Source organism: Xenopus tropicalis, chromosome 3, assembly GCF_000004195.4.
Source record: "Xenopus tropicalis strain Nigerian chromosome 3, UCB_Xtro_10.0, whole genome shotgun sequence".
NCBI classification, from domain to species: Eukaryota; Metazoa; Chordata; class Amphibia; order Anura; family Pipidae; genus Xenopus; species Xenopus tropicalis.
This window is the reverse complement of record NC_030679.2, coordinates 144660806-144682956: the sequence shown is the minus strand read 5'-3', so window position 1 is coordinate 144682956 and position 22151 is coordinate 144660806. Positions and strand designations below refer to the sequence as shown.

Below are 22151 nucleotides of genomic sequence, written 5' to 3'. Positions count from 1 at the left end.
GGTCGGCATACCCCTTGTTCCTGCCCCTACATGGGCCGATAAGCTGCCAAGGGGCCGATATCCGCGGCTACAATCAGCCCGTGTATGGGGACCTTATCTCTCTCTTTAAGATACACAGCTATCTCTCACCCTGTCCCTCTCTCTTTATATAATACACAGCTATCTCTCATTCTGTCCTCTCTCTCTCTCTATAAGACACACAGCTAACTCTCACTCTGTGCTGATACCCAGCTATTACGCAGCAGCCCCAGAGACAGGGAGTTGAGGTGAGAGATGACCCACAACCCCCCCTGAGCCCCGGCTAATCAGCTTAATGAGGGGAGGGGGCTAACGACAGGAGGCAGAAAGAATCAGCGGAATGTCAGAGCGAGAGGTAGAGGGGGAGAGCAACGAGGAGACAAGCTGATCATCCTCATAAGAAAGGAATGAAAGTTTCCCCATTAACACAATTGTTGAGCCCATGGAACGCCTACCTGTCTAACCGGGGCGAGGGAGCAAAGAGAATATAGTTAATAAAGCCAGTAAAGTTGGAGTGAACTTAACAGATTTGCTGAAAAATGAATGAAGAAAACTGGGAAAAGCTAGAAATTGAGGATGAGATGAAGATTTGCGCAATTAAACAATAAGAAAGAAGATAATAAGAGTATAGAAGACAAAAAGGGAAGAATGCCAGGCCAAAAGAACAAGCAAGAGAATGGTAAGAAAAGAGATTAGAGAACTGGAGTAAGTCCGAGAGCAGATTAAAGATCAGGATTAGGTGTCTTGCCTGAGCGCTCTATCCCCTCTGTCATGGGCAGAGCCTCGGGATCTCTCTAGGAATCGGCCATAGTCAACCAGTACCTTAAGTAAGGAGCACCACTTCCATACAAGAACAGCCCTGATGGAACTGGAGGCTCGGTAGGTACATAATTTTATGGTCTTGTTTTGTGCAACCGTTTGAAAGAAAGAGCTCGAGATGTTTCCTGGTGGGTAGCTTGAGATGTTTCCTGGTGGGTAGCTTGAGATGTTTCCTGGGGGGTAGCTTGAGATGTTTCCTGGTGGGTGGCTTTAGATGTTTCCTGGTGGGTAGCTTGAGATGTTTCCTGGTGGGTAGCTTGAGATGTTTCCTGGTGGGTAGCTTGAGATGTTTCCTGGTGGGTAGCCATATAGGGGTGTTACAAAGATCATTGGCAAGCTAGGAAGAGGTAGCCTTGGAGGTTAATGGGTCTCCTAGAGCATAGATGTGGCCTTTTGGGTGATAGGAACTGAAGATCAATAGCATCTGGATAGTTGCAGGCTTTGGTCCTGCAACTAGGGTTAAGACAAGAGCACAGTAGGTTGTGTTCTTTGAAAAGTAGAACAGTAGTGTCAAGAAGGGTCTTTGATTGGAGTGTATGTCAGAATGTTAAAGGTTAATATAGCCATGGCCATCACCAGCCCACCACGATGTCTTGATGTTCATTAGTTGATAAATCAAACTAGACATTGATGGAAAGAATATGCTTCATGAATAGTAACCCATCACCTGTCCTAAGAATGTTCCAGTCTCCCATTTACTCATTGGGTGGAGGAATTAAGGATTCTTACCTTTCCCATTACAATCCCTTGAATCAGATTCCCTAGTGCTATATTTAGGATTGCGACTCTTAACGAGTTGTGTCACAGAAGGATTCTTGTACCTAAGCCCCGAGTGACAGACATGTCCATTATGCAGATGCCGAAATCCTGTTTGACCTTTACAGGGACTTTAAGAAGAGTATGGTGTTTGGTAACACCTTTACAGTTATGTCTGTTATGGACTCTGAGGTTATAGTATGTTTCTACTGGTCTACTGAACCTGAAAGTCCGGTGGGGTGAGATTTGGGTCACATTAGGGTGTATGTGGTGCCCAACTCTCCTGGAATCCCTAGGAGCCATATTTACCTTCTCATGACATTTCTCCTTCAACATGTTCAGACTGGACCTTTCTGCTTTTCACTTATCCATGAATCATTGATCATTTTGATCTCTTTTCTGACCAGCTGACTTCATTGGATTCCAACCATCCAAGCCATGATCCCCATCCACTACTAAGCTCTGAAGTTCTATCGATGTCATGCATCAATCGACCTCCCTGCTTTTCCTCTCCAACCACCCCAGGTGGACATCATCATGTTCCTACTTTCTCTATTGCTTTTTTGTCCTTCTTTTACCAAAGATAGCTTGGACGGCCACCTTCCAAATTGGACTTGTAGGTCCTTGGACATGTGATCCTTTCTTGGCCAAAGCTCTTCCTAAAGTGGCAGCTCAGCTGGCTATTTCTGACCTCAACAAAGACCGTTCCCTATCCTCCGGACTTTGGTTTGATTACTTATTATTGACTCAAGGATGTTCTACACCCCTTGCACTAGCTGCCTTCACTCATATGGAAAATTCCGCAACTGCCTTTGTTGGCCCCGCCAACCCTGGATACTGCTCATCTGCCAGCCTACTTGCAAAAGGATGGAATAAACCAATGGTTTCCTGGTCGTGCACTGGGGTCCTGAGCCCACTACCTTATCCTGTAGATGTTCTGTATTCCGTGTTCAAGTTCTTCCGCTGGGCTGGAGTCGCTATAGTCACTGGCCCTCAGGATCATTGGATTGGAGCTGGCATGGAACTGGGTGATGCACTCCGAGGCTGGGGTATTCCTGTGGGACCCGTAATCGTCATGGAAGGGGGGGCAGAAGGGCCAAAGGAAGCACTGAAAAGAATTAAATGGAGACAAAGAGTAAAAGGTAAGGAATCTACCTTAATCTTGGTTTATATATTTCATCTTCATCCAACACCTTTCATAAACTATGGTGGCTTCACCCTAGTCCTCTAGTTCTCCTCTAGTTTCCTCCTCTCTTTACCTCCGACTCATCTCTGTCTATTCTTTACTATAGTCGTGGTTATGTGCATGCACTCGGTTTTAATCGGCGGTGAGGACCAGCGCCGCCTACTGGAGGAGGCCCACGACATGAGAATGGCAGATGGCTCAGTGGTCTTTATCCCTTATGACACTCTGCAGTTTAGTCTTCCGTATGATCGCATCTTCCCTGTATTCACTAACAACACCAAGCTCCGGCGAGCGTACGATGCTGTCCTTACCATCACTGCCTCCTCTGAACACGGAAACTTTTATGAAACCTTTCAGGATGCAAAAGCCAGACATGAGGTTCCTCAAGATATTGATCCTACAGAGGTACAACGGCTTTATGAGATCCCCTTTTCCTTTTATGACCCTCCATGGGAAATGTTAAAGGTTCTTTTTTGTGTGTCACTGTGTCATACTTCAGGGGTAGGACATAGACTTGACTCCTCCCCTTTGTGTTAGTTCTGCAGGGGAGTGACATTGTTAAAGCTTGTTTGAAGAGGAAGTGTGGACTCTCCTCTTCTACTGACTACGTCTCTCCGTCACTCTACAATGGCACTCATGGCTCCTTTTCCTTTTTTTGTCACTCCATGGGAAATGCCACTGTGCTGTTCCTCAGGGGAAGGACATAGTCCCGACTCCTCCCCATGTGTTAGTTCTGCAGGGGAGGGACATAGTTACAGTTAATTGGAGAGGAAGAGTGGATTTACCATGGCATTAAAGGCCATTTATGAATATGCCTTGATAAATATACCTTCTTCTGTATCCAGATGTTCATTTTTTGTTCTCCTCCATCACTAGGGATGTCTCCTCTGTTTGCCACAATCCTTTATAAGAGTTCCTTTTTTTTTCACTCCATGGGAAATGTCACTGTGCTGTTCCTCAGGGGAAGGACATAGTCCTGACTCCTCCCCATGTGTTAGTTCTGCAGGGGAGGGACATAGTTACAGTTATTTGGAGAGGAAGAGTGGATTTACTGTGGCAGTGAAGGCTATTTTCAAACACACCTCGGTCAATATATCCCTAAGTTTTTTCTGTATCCAGATGTTCATTTTTTTTTCTCCTCCATCACTAGGGGTGTCTGCTCTGTTTGCCACAATCCTTTATAAGAGTTACTTTTCCTTTTGTTTGTCACTCCATGGGAAATGTTACTGTGCTATTCCTCAGGGGAAGGACATAGTCCCGACTCCTCCCCATTTGTTAGTTCAGCAGGGGAGGGACATAGTTACAGTTTTTTGGAGAGAAAGAGTGGAATTACTGTGGCATTGAAGGCTATTTTCAAACACACCTTGGTCAATATATCCCTAGGTTTCTTCTGTATCCAGATGTTGATCCTTTGTTCTCCTGCCTCACCAGGTGTCCCCTCTATTTGCCACCATATACAACTCCATCTACTTGCTTGGCGCCACCGCCGACCGCTCATACCAAGCTACGCAACGAGTGACCGCCTCTTCCACCACACGTCATGCTAAAAACATCCAGCTGGAAGGCTTTGGGTACCCAGTCAACCTCGACGAGGACGGGGACTCGCAGACCAACTTCGTCATCCTGGACACGGATGGGGAGAGCAGAAGACTTTTCCCTGTTTATACTTTTCAGTCGGCCACGGGGGATCTCATTTTTCGCCGGGATATTCATTTCCCCTATTCGTATCGGATTGGAACCGACTCTGACTGCTGGTTTGACCGGAATACAATCTGTACTGGAGGTAAGGCCAACGGGATAGAAAGCACTACCCAAGAGAGAACTGATAATGGTCTATAATAGTTAATATAAAATAGCTGAGCAGTGATCTTTCATTTTGTCCAGTACTTTCTTTCCATCACCCATAAGCTTTCATATGGGGGCACTATTATAGTAAAGATTCCCTGTTGCCCCCCACTTTATGCTGCCATCTGTATGTTCTTGCCCAACTTGCTGCTTGAGTTAAAGACTCCCTAATCTCCCCATAAGCCCATTCTGCCTGTTCTACTCTCAACAACTGCTTTCATTAAGGACTTCTTCTCTGATCTGCGTGTTCTACTTTAGCCCACTGCTTACATTAAAGCCTGCGTGATCTTCCCAGTGTAAGCTCCCATCTGAGGCTTTTACTCCAGCCTGCAGCCTTGTGCCTTTATATGGGCACAGAACCCCTCAGTGACTGCTAATATCCTTATCATTTACAGTAGGGGGTACATTATCCCTTATAATACATGAGTGATACTCAGAGTTCCCTGTATAACTCAGCCTGCAGCCTTGTGCCTTTATATGGGGGGCACAGAACCCCTCAGTGACTGCTAATATCCTTATCATTTACAGTAGGGGGTACATTATCCCTTATAATACATGAGTGATACTCAGAGTTCCCTGTATAACTCAGCCTGCAGCCTTGTGCCTTTATATGGGGGGCACAGAACCCCTCAGTGACTGCTAATATCCTTATCATTTACAGTAGGGGGTACATTATCCCTTATAATACATGAGTGATACTCAGAGTTCCCTGTATAACTCAGCCTGCAGCCTTGTGCCTTTATATGGGGGGCACAGAACCCCTCAGTGACTGCTAATATCCTTATCATTTACAGTAGGGGGTACATTATCCCTTATAATACATGAGTGATACTCAGAGTTCCCTGTATAACTCAGCCTGCAGCCTTGTGCCTTTATATGGGGGGCACAGAACCCCTCAGTGACTGCTAATATCCTTATCATTTACAGTAGGGGGTACATTATCCCTTATAATACATGAGTGATACTCAGAGTTCCCTGTATAACTCAGCCTGCAGCCTTGTGCCTTTATATGGGGGGCACAGAACCCCTCAGTGACTGCTAATATCCTTATCATTTACAGTAGGGGGTACATTATCCCTTATAATACATGAGTGATACTCAGAGTTCCCTGTATAACTCAGCCTGCAGCCTTGTGCCTTTATATGGGGGGCACAGAACCCCTCAGTGACTGCTAATATCCTTATCATTTACAGTAGGGGGTACATTATCCCTTATAATACATGAGTGATACTCAGAGTTCCCTGTATAACTCAGCCTGCAGCCTTGTGCCTTTATATGGGCACAGAACCCCTCAGTGACTGCTAATATCCTTATCATTTACAGAAGGGGGTACATTATCCCTTATAATACATGAGTGATACTCAGAGTTCCCTGTATAACTCAGCCTGCAGCCTTGTGCCTTTATATGGGCACAGAACCCCTCAGTGACTGCTAATATCCTTATCATTTACAGTAGGGGGTACATTATCCCTTATAATACATGAGTGATACTCAGAGTTCCCTGTATAACTCAGCCTGCAGCCTTGTGCCTTTATATGGGCACAGAACCCCTCAGTGACTGCTAATATCCTTATCATTTACAGAAGGGGGTACATTATCCCTTATAATACATGAGTGAGCCCACAATCCCTGGTCCCATCCCTTTCTCTTAAACGGATCAATATTCCTCTTATTCCAAGTGACTGTCACTGTGCTTCATTTCTCTGTAGGGGTGGATCCCGCCTATGTATTCCTCATCTTCATCCTTCTCTCCAGCTTTATACTCATTGGAGGATCCTTTACATGGTATATCAGGTACGTTGTGAGATACGTATGGGGGGGGTAATAACCACTGCAGTCGAAGCGTGATCCTGGTGTAATAACTACTGTCAATGAGATGTTTGCTTTCCCGCTGTAGAGAGTAAATGAATCCTGCTAATTGGTTGCTATGGCCTTCTAGACCTAGAGCAGTGGTTCTCGACCTTCCTAATGCCACATGTTGTGGTGACCCCCAACCATAGAATTATTCCTAAGACCATCAGAAATATGTGTTTCCTGATGGTCTTAGGCGACCCCTGTGAAAGGGTTGTTCGACCCCCCAAATGGGTTCCCGAGCTACAGGTTGAGAACCGCTGACCTAGAGCATCTTGCATCTCCTTATGGAGGTGGGTGAAGCCCTGTGCATATACATATATAGCATAGGATACTTCGTATGAGCTTGGGTGAGACCCTTGGGACCTCCAAGCCATCTTGGAGGTCTACGTTTTGGTCATGGCCCCCTTAGTTCATAACAAGGTTACAGAAATAGAGAAATATATTGGGATCCGCCATTGAATAACCCTAATTATCCTTAGAGTTGGCGTTATAGGTGTATCTAGAAGAGAAAATAGTCATTCTCCATGTACCTTAACCATAACTAGGGGCACTTTGGGATTGAATGTTGGGGTGATATAAAATGCAGTGTAGGTTGTGTGATGCTCCATATGGGGTGCAGGGGATGATGATGATGATGGAATTCAAAGTAGTTCTGCAGGGGACTATATTTGGCATGTTATGTCCCACCACTGGCAGTAACTAGGTGCCCCAATGGGATCTGACGTACCCTCCCTATACGCCTCTTTATAGTAATATAGTAAGTTAGGTTGAAAAAAGACGTATGTCCATCACGTTCGACCATAATGCCTATATATAACCTGCCTAACTGCCAGTTGATCCAGAGGAAGGCGAAAACCCCATCTGAAGCCTCTCTTATTTGCCCCAGAGGGGAAAAATTCCTTCCTGACCCCAAGATGGCAATCATAGTAACATACATAGTAACATAGTAACATAGTAAGTTAGGTTGAAAAAAGACACACGTCCATCAAGTTCAACCATAATGCCGATATATAACCTGCCTAACTGCCAGTTGATCCCGAGGAAGGCGAAAACCCCATCTGACGCCTCTAATTTGCCTCAGAGGGGAAAAATTCCTTCCTGACTCCAAGATGGCAATCACAGTAACATACATAGTAACATAGTAAGTTAGGTTGAAAAAAGACACACGTCCATCACGTTCAACCCTAATGCCTATATATAACCTGCCTAACTGCCAGTTGATCCAGAGGAAGGCGAAAACCCCATCTGAAGCCTCTCTAATTTGCCCCAGAGGGGAAAAAATTCCTTCCTGACTCCAAGATGGCAATCACAGTAACATACATAGTAACATAGTAAGTTAGGTTGAAAAAAGACACACATCCATCAAGTTCAACCGTAATGCCTATATATAACCTGCCTAACTACTAGTTGATCCAGAGGAAGGTGAAAACCCCATCTGAAGCCTCTCTAATTTGCCCCAGAGGGGAAACAATTCCTTCCTGACTCCAAGATGGCAATGGGACCAGTCCCTGGGGCAACTTGTATATGTTTGTTTTGTCCCAATGAATGTATTAGATACCCTCAATGTTGACTTTGTATGGTCTTTATTCTGCAGGCGTCGCATTCACTACGCCAAGCTTGCTAAGGGGCCCAATAAGATCTTCCTTACAATGGAGGACCTGACTTTTATTCATTCACATAGCAAAAAGGTAATAAACAGACCCTTGTGTTGGGCGGTAGTGACCCCAAGCAATAAGAACAGGGCAATAAGAAATCTCTCCCTCCTCAGAAGGTGGTGGATGACAGCCGGTCAAGCCTATTGGGGAGGAGCGTCAGCGATATGCGCACACCTCGGCATTCGGTATCGGGGAAGAGCGTGGCAGCCGCTACCCCACACAACACAAACATCGGGGTGTTTGAGGTAACACTGATTGCCCTACCGTAATAACCTACTGTAGATGTTGTGGTTAAGAAAAAGATTGTCATGGAGCTGACATCCATATAATGAGTGAAATATGCTGGCACTGTCCACAGGGGGACTGGGTGTGGCTGAAAAAATTCCCTGGCGAGAAACATGGAGACCTCCGTCCAGCTACAAAAAATGTCTTCTGCAAGGTAAGTGAGTGAGCTGCATTCAAAGAGACGTTCCTCTTGATCATATACTTGGTGGTTGTACAGCACGGGGGGGGTCATTGAGTAACTTGGTCTTCCTCCATGTCTTCAGCTCCGTGAGCTCCGACATGAGAATATCAACCTCTACCTGGGTCTCTTCGATGACATCGGAGTAATAGGTGTGGTGTCCGAACACTGCTCTCGGGGCAGTCTGGAGGACCTCATCCAGAACCAGGACATGAAGCTGGACTGGATGTTCAAATCCTCCCTTTTGCTCGATCTCATAAAGGTAAGAAGTCTGCAAATAAGTACGTTTATGGACCTGAGTAAAGCCATGGCTATAAACAAAGACATTCCAGGGAGCCACAAGGTCGTCATTGTCTTTGGCTGTTGTTGAGTCATCTAGAACGTAGATGCAAAGTCAGCTACATCTAGTTCTCACTTACAAAAGTCTGGACCTTCATGGGGTCTAGTTCTGGACTAGGTTCAGCAGAAGAGGGCTGAAGCTGTAAAACAGGGCTATTTAACCCAGGAGGCCTTAAGAGTCCAGGCTTTAATCCACTGTAGGGAAAAAGAAGTTTGATATCTTTTAGACAGAATTCATAACAATAATAATGTTATCAGCAACTTTTACTGCAATGGGTTCTTCTTTTCCTTCTCCTCTACAGGGCCTGAAGTTCCTCCATCATCGTGAGCTTCCTCATGGCCGCCTTAAGTCGCGCAACTGTGTTGTAGATGGGAGATTTGTCCTAAAATTGACTGACTTTGGCATGAATGAGCTCTATGATGCTCAAAGACTGCCCTCAACTCAGCTCCAGCCTGAGGGTAAGCCGGCGTTTGGGTAGACACATACATGACATGAGCACAAAGCTCAGGTACAGTACAAACAATGCTGTGTTTACACTCAGAGATCTCTCCTTTCAGACCTGTTCTGGACGGCCCCCGAACTCCTTCGAGACGCTACCCTCTGCCAAAGAGGCACCTACAGAGGAGATATCTACAGTTTTGCCATAATAATGCAAGAAGTTATTGTACGAGGGCCTCCATACTGCATGCTGGAAGTCACAGCTGATGGTACGTAACATCTCGTTCCTTCTCATTATATCCTCTCATTTGCACCCGTTCCCTTCCTTCTTTCTACAACTACTTCTAGTTTCTTTTGTCTCACCCCTATAGTTATTAACGCACAAGTCTCCATCTTGCTGAACCCCTACCCTTTGCATTTCTACATCCATCTCTTCCTCACCTCACCTTTGTCTACTCTGCCTTCATTTGTAGTGATGGGCAAAATGTTTCGCCAGGCATGGATTCGCGGCAGATTTCCGCGTTTCGCCATTGGCGTATTGTTTCATGAAACGGATGAAAAAATTCGCCATGGAAAAATTTGCTGCGCGTCCAAAGATTTTCGCCCCCCCCCCCCCCCCCACAAAAGAATAGCCGCGGTTGACAAAATAATAGCCGCGGTTGACAAAATAATAGCCGCGGTTGACAAAATAATAGCCGCGGGCGACAAAAGAATAGACGTGGGTGACAAAATAACAGCCGCGCGCGACAAAATAACAGCCGCGGGCGACAAAAGAATAGCCGCGGGCGACAAAAGAATAGACGAGGGCGACAAAAGAATAGCCGCGGATGACAAAATAACAGCCGCGGGCGACAAAAGAATAGACGCGGGCGACAAAATAATAGCCGCGGGCGACAAAAGAGTAGACGCGGGCGACAAAAGAATAGCTGCGCGACAAAAGAATAGCCGCGGGCAACAAAGGAATAGTCGCGGGAGACAAAAGAATAGCCGCGGGCGACAAAAGAATAGCCATGGGCGACAGTTTTTTTTTTGACGCATGACATTTTCGTCGTTTCACAAATTTATCACTGTTTCGCGAATCTTTTGAAAGATTCGCAATTTTTTCGGTGAAGCAAAACGGGACAGATCACTCATCACTATTCATTTGTAATCTTTCTTTCTCTTCCCAGAAATAATACGGAAAGTTCTGCGTCCTCCGCCTCTATGTCGCCCCTCGGTCTCTCTGGACCAGGCCCCCCCTGAATGTATCCAGCTAATGAAGCTATGTTGGAGTGAGCAGCCCGAGAGAAGGCCAACCATAGATCAGATATTTGACCAGGTAGCTACAAGAGTAAACTTCGTCCCTGCCATTCCACCTACTTACCCCAAGGGGTCACTCTCATTTTGGTTTTCCCTATATTTATACTAGTAGCTGCTACAGTTGTACTGGGGATACTGATTCTAGCACCGGTTATCATGAAGCAATCTGGGGCTTTTCCTTCTACATTGTGCTTAGGATAGGGGCATATCGATTCAGTCATCATTTTGGCTTTGGTGTAGACTTTGTCTAGTGAATCCCTGTATAAAGTTGATAGTTCCACCATATTCTTTTTTAGGAACCATCGACCACGTCCGTTTCTACCCAAAAGAAACAGGGATTGAAATAAAACCGGATAGGGTTTCAATATAAAAATGGATCTAATTTCTAATTTGGTTCTGCTTTACAATTAATGACTTGACTTCTTCTCTGTCTCTGTCTTCTTCTCTTGTCCCATTGCCCTTGTTTCTCCCCCATAATTCCTTCTCTGACCATGGCCCCATTTCTTTCTGCTTAAGTTTAAAAATATAAACCGCGGACGCAAGACCAATATCATTGACTCAATGCTCAGGATGCTGGAGCAGTATTCCAGTAACCTGGAAGACCTGATCCGAGAGAGGACGGAGGAGCTGGAGGTGGAGAAGCAGAAGACTGATAAACTCCTTACACAGATGCTCCCACCGTGAGTGACGGACATTTCCGGGTGAAAGGGGGGATAGGGTGGGTGGGAGGTAGGTAGTGAGGAAAATATTATGGAATATGTATAGAAAGTAATAGAACTAAAATGGGTGGGCAATTGGGCAATTTTCTCTGTTGTGTCCCTTTATTGCTTCAGTCCGCTCTTCTTAGCCGGCTGAATTATCCCTATTCTTCTATTTTCCTCTCCCGTTCTGCAGGTCAGTAGCGGAAGCTCTGAAGACCGGCACTCCAGTGGAACCAGAATATTTTGATGAAGTCACCATTTATTTCAGTGATATTGTTGGGTTCACCACCATCTCCTCTCTCAGCGACCCCATTGAAGTGGTTGACCTCCTCAATGACCTGTACACACTTTTTGATGCCATCATCGGTTCCCACGATGTCTACAAGGTGAGAGATAGTGTATTATAGTATTCTCATTGGCCCCCTTGTCCCTTTGGGTTTTGGTGACTACAAGGTCTCTTTGCTTAGGTGGAAACTATCGGTGATGCCTACATGGTGGCCTCTGGTCTTCCAAAAACAAATGGTAATCGTCATGCAGCGGAGATTGCCAATATGTCTTTGGACATTCTCAGCTCAGTGGGGTCCTTCAAGATGAGGCATATGCCCGATGTTCCTGTACGGATTCGGATTGGCCTCCATTCTGGTAAGACGGGTCTACACATCTCTTGGAAACAACTTCTCCTGATTTTAACTGTGCCCTATAATTTTTACTTCTGATTCCAATGTCTTTGATGTCCTTTACCTATAGGCCCATGTGTTGCTGGTGTGGTTGGGCTCACAATGCCTCGATACTGCCTCTTTGGTGACACTGTAAACACAGCTTCCCGTATGGAATCCACAGGACTTCGTAAGTGGCTTTCAATGTTCTATAAATCCACATTCTGAAATGCACAGTTACCATAAATTACTTTAGTGTCTAGGTCAGGCCTGTCCAGCTAGAGGCATGTTGACCAGATGTAGCTTTCAGCCAGTCCATTGTGTTAAATAAACCCAATAGGGCTGTTCTGCCCCAATAAGGGGTAATTATATCTTAGTTGGGATCAAGTACAGGTACTGTTTTATTATTACAGAGAAAAGGGAATCATTTAACCATGAAATAAACCCAATAGGGCTGTTCTGCCCCCAATAAGGGGTAATTATATCTTAGTTGGGATCAAGTACAGGTACTGTTTTATTATTACAGAGAAAAGGGAATCATTTAACCATTAAATAAACCCAATAGGGCTGTTCTGCCCCAATAAGGGGTAATTATATCTTAGTTGGGATCAAGTACAGGTACTGTTTTATTATTACAGAGAAAAGGGAATCATTTAACCATTAAATAAACCCAATAGGGCTGTTCTGCCCCAATAAGGGGTAATTATATCTTAGTTGGGATCAAGTACAGGTACTGTTTTATTATTACAGAGAAAAGGGAATCATTTAACCATGAAATAAACCCAATAGGGCTGTTCTGCCCCAATAAGGGGTAATTATATCTTAGTTGGGATCAAGTACAGGTACTGTTTTATTATTACAGGGAAAAGGGAATCATTTAACCATTAAATAAACCCAATAGGGCTGTTCTGCCCCCAATAAGGGGTAATTATATCTTAGTTGGGATCAAGTACAGGTACTGTTTTATTATTACAGAGAAAAGGGAATCATTTAACCATTAAATAAACCCAATAGGGCTGTTCTGCCCCAATAAGGGGTAATTATATCTTAGTTGGGATCAAGTACAGGTACTGTTTTATTATTACAGAGAAAAGGGAATCATTTAACCATTAAATAAACCCAATAGGGCTGTTCTGCCCCCAATAAGGGGTAATTATATCTTAGTTGGGATCAAGTACAGGTACTGTTTTATTATTACAGAGAAAAGGGAATCATTTAACCATTAAATAATCCCAATAGGAACTTTCTGGATAATGGGTTTCCAGATAAGGGATCCCATACCTGTATTTACAAATTGGCATTTGGTTTCATTTTTATCTCACTAACAGTTTCTGGTCTCTTTCTAGCATACCGAGTCCATGTAAATCTTAGTACAGTTACTATTTTACACTCTTTGAAAGAAGGATACCGGTTTGAAGTCAGGGGCAAGACTGAGCTCAAGGTAGGTCCATTACAAATAGAACCTATGAAATCTTTTTTCTGTTCTGTTGTTTCTTCTGTCTGTTTCCTATTGTGATCATTACCCATCGTTGGAGTTTATACAATTCCTCTTTGTAGGGTAAAGGTGTAGAAGACACTTACTGGCTGGTAGGAAAGGAAGGATTTACGAAACCTCTTCCAACCCCACCAGATGTTCTACCAGGGTAAGGACTTTTATTGGATATGACTTTTCTTTACAACCTATCATATTTATTGCTGTGGTTTTCTAGTTGCTAAAATAGTATAAACAATGCCGTATCAACATATATATTTTACATAGGGCTCATATATCTTATTGAGTACACATACTGTGACCAAAGGTGACCAAGTCAACTGTAGTGGAGATACAAGTTCATACTTCTCTCTCTCTATCTCTAATGTTAGGTGGGTACAAGGATCTGCAAGGATGACCTACAAGCACTGGCCAACATGTTTGGCTGTAGCTATGCAAATAGACCAAAGGGATTCTGGGAACAAATTCCTTAAGGTGCCTAAAAAAATCCCATTTACATGGGTTTATCCTATAGGCCAGTGCTGTCCAACTGGCAGCCCGCGGGCCGCATGCGGCCCACGACCCCCCTCTGTGTGGCCCCCCACCTGTCTGGCTGCTTTGATGGCTTACTCTTGTGTTAGCTTTAAATGGTATCAGTACTGAGATTAACTGCCCCCCCTGCATGGTTCTCACCTCAGATACAGGCAGTAATCAGGCTGTATTGTTTAAATATGTAATCCCCTGTGTTGTTCACACCTTTTAATCCCTGCATTGTTCACCCCCTGCAGTGTTCCCACCTCAGGCTCAGGCTGTAATCACCCCCATTGTTCCCCTGTTCACACCTCAGGAGCAGTAGAAACCCACAAATAATCCCTGCATACTGCAAAAAGAACATATACTGAGGTGGTACTGCAATTAAAAAGTTTTTTAATATATAGTTATTGTGCAGACTGTAGGAGCAGTGCCAGCATTGTGTCACTGTAGGCTGCCTGTGTGTGCCATACACACAGGCATCATAGGGCAAGCCGAGTATGGCACACACAGGCATCATAGGGCAAGCCGAGTATGGCACACACAGGCAGGGTAGGGAAGGCAGAGTATGGCACACACAGGCAGGGTAGGGCAGGCAGAGTATGGCACACACAGGCAGGGTAGGGCAGGCAGAGTATGGCACACACAGGCAGGGTAGGGCAGGCAGAGTATGGCACACACAAGCAGGGTAGGGCAGGCAGAGTATGGCACACACAGGCAGGGTAGGGCAGGCAGAGTTTGGCACACACAGGCAGGGTAGGGAATGCAGAGTATGGCACACACAGACAGGGTAGGGCAGGCAGAGTTTGGCACACACAGACAGGGTAGGGAAGGCAGAGTTTGGCACACACAGGCAGGGTAGGGAAGGCAGAGTATGGCACACACAGACAGGGTCGGGAAGGCAGAGTAAGGCACACACAGGCAGGGTAGGGCAGGCAGAGTATGGCACACACAGACAGGGTAGGGAAGGCAGAGTTTGGCACACACAGGCAGGGTAGGGAAGGCAGAGTATGGCACACACAGACAGGGTCGGGAAGGCAGAGTAAGGCACACACAGGCAGGGTAGGGCAGGCAGAGTATGGCAGGTTTTTGCTGTACTACAACCATTAATATGGGTATGGTCATGTGATAACATGGGTGTGGTTTCAAGTGGGTGCGGTTTCAAAAAGGGGAGTGGTCAAAACTGGCTTCCATTATCTTGCCCTCCACCACGTAGGTCGGAAAAATTCCGGCCCTCGGTACAACAGAAGTTGGACAGCACTGATATAGGCTAAAGCTCACCCACTGGGTTTTTGAAGCAAAAGCCGGGATAATAGCTGATCAGATTCCCAACTACAGAGCGGTTTCGCCCTTCTTGGGGCTCATCAGTGTAGGGCAGGGTTTTCTGATCAGCTTAGGGAGAGCCACGAGTGGGGATTCACGGACAAGTCAAAAGGGTTGAGGAGACTGCCTCATACGTATGCAGTTGGGAATCTGATCAGCTATTATCCTGGATTTTGCTTCAAAAACCCTTTGGGTGAGCTTTAGCCTATAGGATAAACCCATGTAAATGGCCTTTAGGAATTTGTTCCCAGAATCCCTTTGGTCTATTTGCATACATAGGAGGCAGTCTCCTCAACCCTTTTGACTTGCTGTAGCTATGGGAACTTGATACTAGAACCAGTGAGGTCCTCGAACCTGCAGATCTTTCCACCCGGAGACTGATCCAACAGTTTGACCCAATGACTGGTGCCTGTGTAGATCCTTCAGATCTGGCACATTGAAGGGTCAGCAGCATGTATCGTCCCTTTTCTAGTCAACTTAACAGAATGACCGACATTCAGTAGGGGGAGATAAGAAATAAATGAAGTCTATAAATGTTATTTTATGAGTAAAAGAAGAACTGTCATTATTATGGAACATTTCCCATGTTTGTTGAGTAATAGAATGATGAACCACCAATATGAGTGCAAAATGAGTTGGCAGATTGGCCATTTATGTAAAAATGGCAGTTGGGAACCAATCAGAGACATCACTCTTTGCCACCATTGTTCTAGCACAGGGATCCCCAACTGTTTTGACCCACGGACACAATTGGGGAGCAACAGAGCATGAAAAAGGTTCCTAGGGGGTGACTAATGAAGCTGTGTTGGGTTATTTGGTAGCCCAATGTGGACTGGTAGACTACTAGAGGCTCTGTTTGGCAGTACACATGGTCTTTATGCCAGACATTCAAAGATAAGCACCTGTTTGAGGCCATTGGTTGGAGACCACTGTTCTAGAATTACTGTCAGATGTCCATGAAAAAAAAAAATGGACAAGTTACTCGTCATTTATTTACGCTCCTCAGTGTAAATTCATTGCACCTAAATGTCAGTAGCTGCCACTTTGCTGAATGAGGTGGAAGATGCAAAACTCAAAAAGCAAGGAGCACTGGAATGAATAACTCATGGGAGAAGATATAGATACAGTATAGACAATGGGGGACAATGGGTGACTCATATCTACATGACTTTATCTCACTTCCCTACAGGGGCAGTAACCATGGCATCAGCATGGATGAGATCCCAGTGGAAAGGCGAAAGAGACTCGAGAAGGGCAAGAAAGGGGACCAGAAAAAAAAGAAATGAAGTGATTGTGCCTCCTTCAACTTCTAATGTTCTAGAGCCGCCGAGAAGGATCCAGACACAGTACCGGACTCAATACGGTCTAGGCCAAAAGGAAAGAGGACATGTAGAACGTTCATCTTTGTCGTTGAATGCATCTCTTGTTTAGGTAGTCCCAGCCAGAACATCGCCACTTTTTTTTGTTTTTCAAAAACTCATTTCCTATATACAACATCCTGGTATCTGGGGGTCTCTGAGTAAAACAGGAGTCCCCCGTGTGATTGAGGGGCCACACTGGGGGCCTCTGGTTACCATCAATGGCGAGATCTTTGACGTAGAACTTTGAAGGATCTGGCAATTCATCACTCTGACGGAAGAGAAGACCAACTGCATTATGGGAGATCTCCTCTCCGTTTGACTTTACTCATTGGCTGAGGTCGGACTAAAGAATGTCTGACTCGCTGAGAATGTCAGAGAATGTCTGACTCGCAGAATGTTTGGCAAATGGGATGTTTGAAAGACAATCTTTGTATCTGAAATTTAGTGGGGGGGGGGGGGATTGATTCCATTGGTCCTTTTTTGAGCTAATAGGGTCATTAATCAAGAAAGCTTAAAGCTGGCCAATCCCACAACTTCACAGCTCTCACTGTAACCGGGGGCGGGCCAAGCCAACCGGGTGCCCTAGGCAACCCGGTCGGCCACCTCGCCCTTGCACCTTCCTCATTCGCCCCCCTTTGGCGTGCATGCGCAGTTGAACGCGGGGGGGCGGGGTTCGCGTCGCAATTCACTATTGCCCCCACCGCATAAGGACAAGCGGCGGGGGCAATGACTAAAGAGCGCGGAGTAGGGGTAGGCAGGAGAGACTGCCTGGCGCCCCCCAATCGTTGCGCCCTAGGCAGCTGCCTCTTCTGCCTACCCCTAGTTCCTGAACGTGTATGGCCAGCTTTAGCGGTAAATTCCCTAATTTGCCCATTAATCACTGTACCCTCAGCCTTTGGTTGCCGCCATAAGGAAAGATTATTGACTCCATTTATGTTACAATAGCCAAGTAGCCAATCACTGACATGGTAGTTGTGTATCCTTATAGATCTCCTTTGTCTTTTAGCTTTCACTATGTCTGTTAGATATTAATAGTATCTCTCTAGGGTGTGATCATTAAATTCTTATCAACAGGGGGGTTGGGGTGGGGGGGGTCGAAATCTTGTTTTCCCATTTTTTTGGTCCTATGTCTAAAAAGGATGCAATTAGTTTCTTGCAAATATCCTTCTGTAAATAAAAGTGACAGTTAGTTTAGACTCTTCCATCCCCATTCTTTCCATTCGCTCTAAAGTGCAACAATGGCATCCATGTCTTTTCTCTGTAATAATAAAACAGTACCTGTACTTGATCCCAACTAAGATATAATTACCCCTTATTGGGGCAGAACAGCCCTATTGGGTTTATTTCATGGTTAAATGATTCCCTTTTCTCTGTAATAATAAAACAGTACCTGTACTTGATCCCAACTAAGATATAATTACCCCTTATTGGGGCAGAACAGCCCTATTGGGTTTATTTCATGGTTAAATGATTCCCTTTTCTCTGTAATAATAAAACAGTACCTGTACTTGATCCCAACTAAGATATAATTACCCCTTATTGGGGCAGAACAGCCCTATTGGGTTTATTTCATGGTTAAATGATTCCCTTTTCTCTGTAATAATAAAACAGTACCTGTACTTGATCCCAACTAAGATATAATTACCCCTTATTGGGGGCAGAACAGCCCTATTGGGTTTATTTAATGGTTAAATGATTCCCTTTTCTCTGTAATAATAAAACAGTACCTGTACTTGATCCCAACTAAGATATAATTACCCCTTATTGGGGGCAGAACAGCCCTATTGGGTTTATTTAATGGTTAAATGATTCCCTTTTCTCTGTAATAATAAAACAGTACCTGTACTTGATCCCAACTAAGATATAATTACCCCTTATTGGGGGCAGAACAGCCCTATTGGGTTTATTTAATGGTTAAATGATTCCCTTTTCTCTGTAATAATAAAACAGTACCTGTACTTGATCCCAACTAAGATATAATTACCCCTTATTGGGGGCAGAACAGCCCTATTGGGTTTATTTAATGGTTAAATGATTCCCTTTTCTCTGTAATAATAAAACAGTACCTGTACTTGATCCCAACTAAGATATAATTACCCCTTATTGGGGGCAGAACAGCCCTATTGGGTTTATTTAATGTTTAATTGATTTTTTAGTAGACTTAAGGTGTGGAGATCCCAGAAAGACCCCTTATCCGGAATACCCTTGTTCCCAAGCATTCTGCTGCCCTTTCTCTTCCTGCCTTCCTTCCTTTCTGCCCATTATCCCCCTGTTTTGCTCATACTTTCACCTTCTGGTCTTCAGCCTATTTATAAAGGACACTGGGATTGGCTCCATTTTGACACCAGTTTGCCTCACCCCGTGGTTGCCTTATACCAGTTGTAACCAGTTGGCCATCACAATGGGATTGACCTTCTTCTCTCTTTGTGCCGCTTGCCCATGGGCAGAAGACTGAAAAGCCAAACGTTACCAAGAAAGTCGCCATTTTCACCCTACTGTGTATGTGCCGGCCCCGGGATTCAGAAGAACGAAGACGGCAGAAGAGCATCCCTGACTCACAGCTTGTTATAACATGGGTGTGGTTTGTAGTTAAACAATGGAGCTTTAAAAAAAAAATCTACTCGCTGTGAACAGGATTCGAACCTGTGCAGGGAAACCCCATTGGATTTCAAGTCCAACGCCTTAACCACTCGGCCATCACAGCTTGCTTAGGGGTTTTCATATTGCCTTCTCAAACCTGGGAAAATATGAGCAAATCTAGTGTAGATTCTGTTCATAATTTGATATTTCTTTCTTCTTTTTCTTCTCCTCCTCCCCTGTGTGTAGCACAGTAACCCCCAGCATATAATCACACACCTTAGGGACAATATAATGACTACAAACCCCTGCCACGTCCACAGGCAGCATAGGGCAGGCAGGGTATGGCACACACAGGCAGCATAGGGCAGGCAGAGTATGGCACACACAGGCAGCGTAGGGCAGGCAGAGTATGGCACACACAGGCAGCGTAGGGCAGGCAGAGTATGGCACACACAGGCAGGGTAGGGCAGAGTATGGCACACACAGGCAGGGTAGGGCAGAGTATGGCACACACAGGCAGCATAGGGCAGGCAGAGTATGGCACACACAGGCAGCATAGGGCAGGCAGAGTATGACACACACAGGCAGCATATTGCAGGCAGAGTATGGCACACACAGGCAGCATAGGACAGGCAGAGTATGGCACACACAGGCAGCATAGGGCAGGCAGGGTATGGCACACACAGGCAGGGTAGGGCAGGGCAGGCAGAGTATGACACACACAGGCAGCATAGGGCAGGCAGAGTATGACGCACACAGGCAGCATAGGGCAGGCAGAGTATGACACACACAGGCAGCATAGGGCAGGCAGAGTATGGCACACACAGGCAGCATAGGGAAGGCAGAGTATGGCACACACAGGCAGCATAGGGCAGGCAGGGTATGGTACACACAGGCAGCATAGGGCAGGCAGAGTATGGCACACCCAGGCAGCATAGGGCAGGCAGAGTATGGCACACACAGGCAGCATAGGACAGGCAGAGTATGGCACACACAGGTAGGGCAGGCAGAGTATGGCACACACAGGCAGCATAGGGCAGGCAGAGTATGGCACACACAGGCAGCATAGGGCAGGCAGAGTATGGCACACACAGGTAGGGCAGGCAGAGTATGGCACACACAGGCAGCATAGGGCAGGCAGGGTATGGCACACACAGGCAGGGCAGGGCAGGCAGAGTATGGTGCATACAGGCAGCATAGGACAGGCAGAGTATGGCACTGTATGAACGTTTTTGTGGTTTAAAGGAGAAGGAAAGGTACAATTACTAGGTGCCAAAATGTTTGGTACCCCCAGTGATTGTAATTGCTTACCTTATACTCTGGGCTGGTGCTCCTGTTGGGGGAAAAATGTGAGACAGTAGTCTTCCTTTTTCTGTCTCTGTGCCGCTTGCCCATGGGCAGAAGACTGAAAAGCCGAACGTTACCAAGAAAGTCGCCATTTTCACCCTACTGTGTATGTGCCGACCCCGGGATTCAGAAGAATGAAGACGGCAGAAGAGCATCGCTGACTCACAGCTTGTTATAACATGGGTGTGGTTTGTAGTTAAACAATGGAGCTTTAAAAAAAAAGCTACTCGCTGTGAACAGGATTTGAACCTGTGCGGGGAAACCCCATTGGATTTCAAGTCCAACGCCTTAACCACTCGGCCATCACAGCTAGCTTGTATAGGGTTTTTCATATTGCCTTCTCAAACCTGGGAATATATGGCCAAATCTAGTGTAGATTCTGTTCATAATTTGATAATTATTTCTTTCTTCTCCTCCCCTGTGGACAGCACAGTAACCCCCAGCATATAATTACACACCTTAGGGACAATATAATGACTATTTCCAACTGCTAACAAACTCCCAGAACAAACCCCTGCCACGTCCACAGGCAGCATAGGGCAGGCAGGGTATGGCACACACAGGCAGGGTAGGGCAGTCAGAGTATGGCACACGCAGGCAGCGTAGGGCAGGCAGAGTATGGCACACACAGGCAGCATAGGGCAGGCAGAGTATGGCACACACAGGCAGCATAGGGCAGGCAGAGTATGGCACACAAAGGCAGTGTAGGGCAGGCAGAGTATGGCACACACAGGCAGCATAGAGCAGGCAGAGTATGGCACACACAGGCAGCATAGGGCAGGCAGGGTATGGATCACACAGGCAGCATATGGCAGGCAGAGTATGGCACACACAGGCAGCATAGGGCAGGCAGAGTATGGCACACACAGGCAGCATAGGGCAGGCAGAGTATGGCACACACAGGCAGCATAGGGCAGGCAGAGTATGGCACACACAGGCAGCATAGGGCAGGCAGAGTATGGAACACACAGGCAGCATAGGAAAGGCAGAGTATGGCACACACAGGCAGCATAGGGCAGGCAGGGTATGGCACACACAGGCAGCATAGGGCAGGCAAAGTATGGCACACACAGGCAGCATAGGGCAGGCAAAGTATGGCACACACAGGCAGCATAGGGCAGGCAGAGTATGGCACACACAGGCAGCATAGGGCAGGCAGAGTATGGCACACCCAGGCAGCATAGGGCAGGCAGAGTATGGCACGCACAGGCAGCATAGGGCAGGCAGAGTATGGCACGCACAGGCAGCATAGGGCAGGCAGAGTATGGCACACCCAGGCAGCATAGGGCAGGCAGAGTATGGCACACACAGGCAGCATAGGGCAGACAGAGTATGACACACATAAGCAGGGTAGGGCAGGCAGAGTATTGCACACACAGGCAGCATAGGGCAGGCAGAGTATGGCACACCCAGGCAGCATAGGGCAGGCAGAGTATGGCACACACAGGCAGCATAGGGCAGGTAGAGTTTGACGCACACACAGGCAGCGTAGGGCAGGCAGAGTATGG

General features: G+C 46.0%; 1 protein-coding gene and 2 non-coding genes across 4 annotated transcripts; 1 reads left to right on the top strand and 2 right to left on the bottom strand.

Annotated features, from left to right (window-relative positions):
- The first annotated feature begins 310 nt into the window (after positions 1 to 310).
- gucy2d (guanylate cyclase 2D, membrane (retina-specific)) lies at positions 311 to 17912 on the top strand. Of its 2 annotated transcripts, none has more exons than XM_031899536.1 (19): positions 311 to 697; positions 2001 to 2735; positions 2886 to 3184; positions 4211 to 4562; positions 6334 to 6418; positions 8073 to 8166; positions 8247 to 8378; positions 8492 to 8572; positions 8682 to 8858; positions 9238 to 9394; positions 9494 to 9643; positions 10544 to 10692; positions 11190 to 11353; positions 11568 to 11760; positions 11842 to 12016; positions 12122 to 12220; positions 13377 to 13471; positions 13588 to 13673; positions 16545 to 17912. In XM_031899536.1, exons 2-19 carry the CDS (start codon positions 2075 to 2077, stop codon positions 16639 to 16641), a joined length of 3246 nt encoding a protein of 1081 aa, XP_031755396.1. In that variant the 5' UTR covers positions 311 to 697; positions 2001 to 2074; the 3' UTR covers positions 16642 to 17912. The 2 variants fall into 2 exon arrangements, with proteins under 2 accessions (XP_031755396.1, XP_002942678.2); XM_002942632.4 differs by having other exon boundaries at positions 311 to 897.
- Positions 17913 to 19338: 1426 nt separating this feature from the next.
- trnas-uga lies at positions 19339 to 19420 on the bottom strand. The gene has a single exon. It is a non-coding gene; the product is annotated as a tRNA-Ser (tRNA).
- Positions 19421 to 20871: 1451 nt separating this feature from the next.
- trnas-uga lies at positions 20872 to 20953 on the bottom strand. The gene has a single exon. It is a non-coding gene; the product is annotated as a tRNA-Ser (tRNA).
- Between the last annotated feature and the right edge of the window lie 1198 nt (positions 20954 to 22151).

What these genes read in the sequence shown, in the direction of transcription:
- gucy2d (XM_031899536.1), top strand. Translation starts at nt 2,075, where the DNA reads ATGCATCAATCGACCTCCCTGCTTTTCCTCTCCAACCACCCCAGGTGG. An exon ending in TTCATTCACATAGCAAAAAG is followed by an intron (nt 8,167 to 8,246) that starts GTAATAAACAGA and finishes CTCCCTCCTCAG; the next exon opens with AAGGTGGTGGATGACAGCCG. An exon ending in TCGGATTGGCCTCCATTCTG is followed by an intron (nt 12,017 to 12,121) that starts GTAAGACGGGTC and finishes CTTTACCTATAG; the next exon opens with GCCCATGTGTTGCTGGTGTG.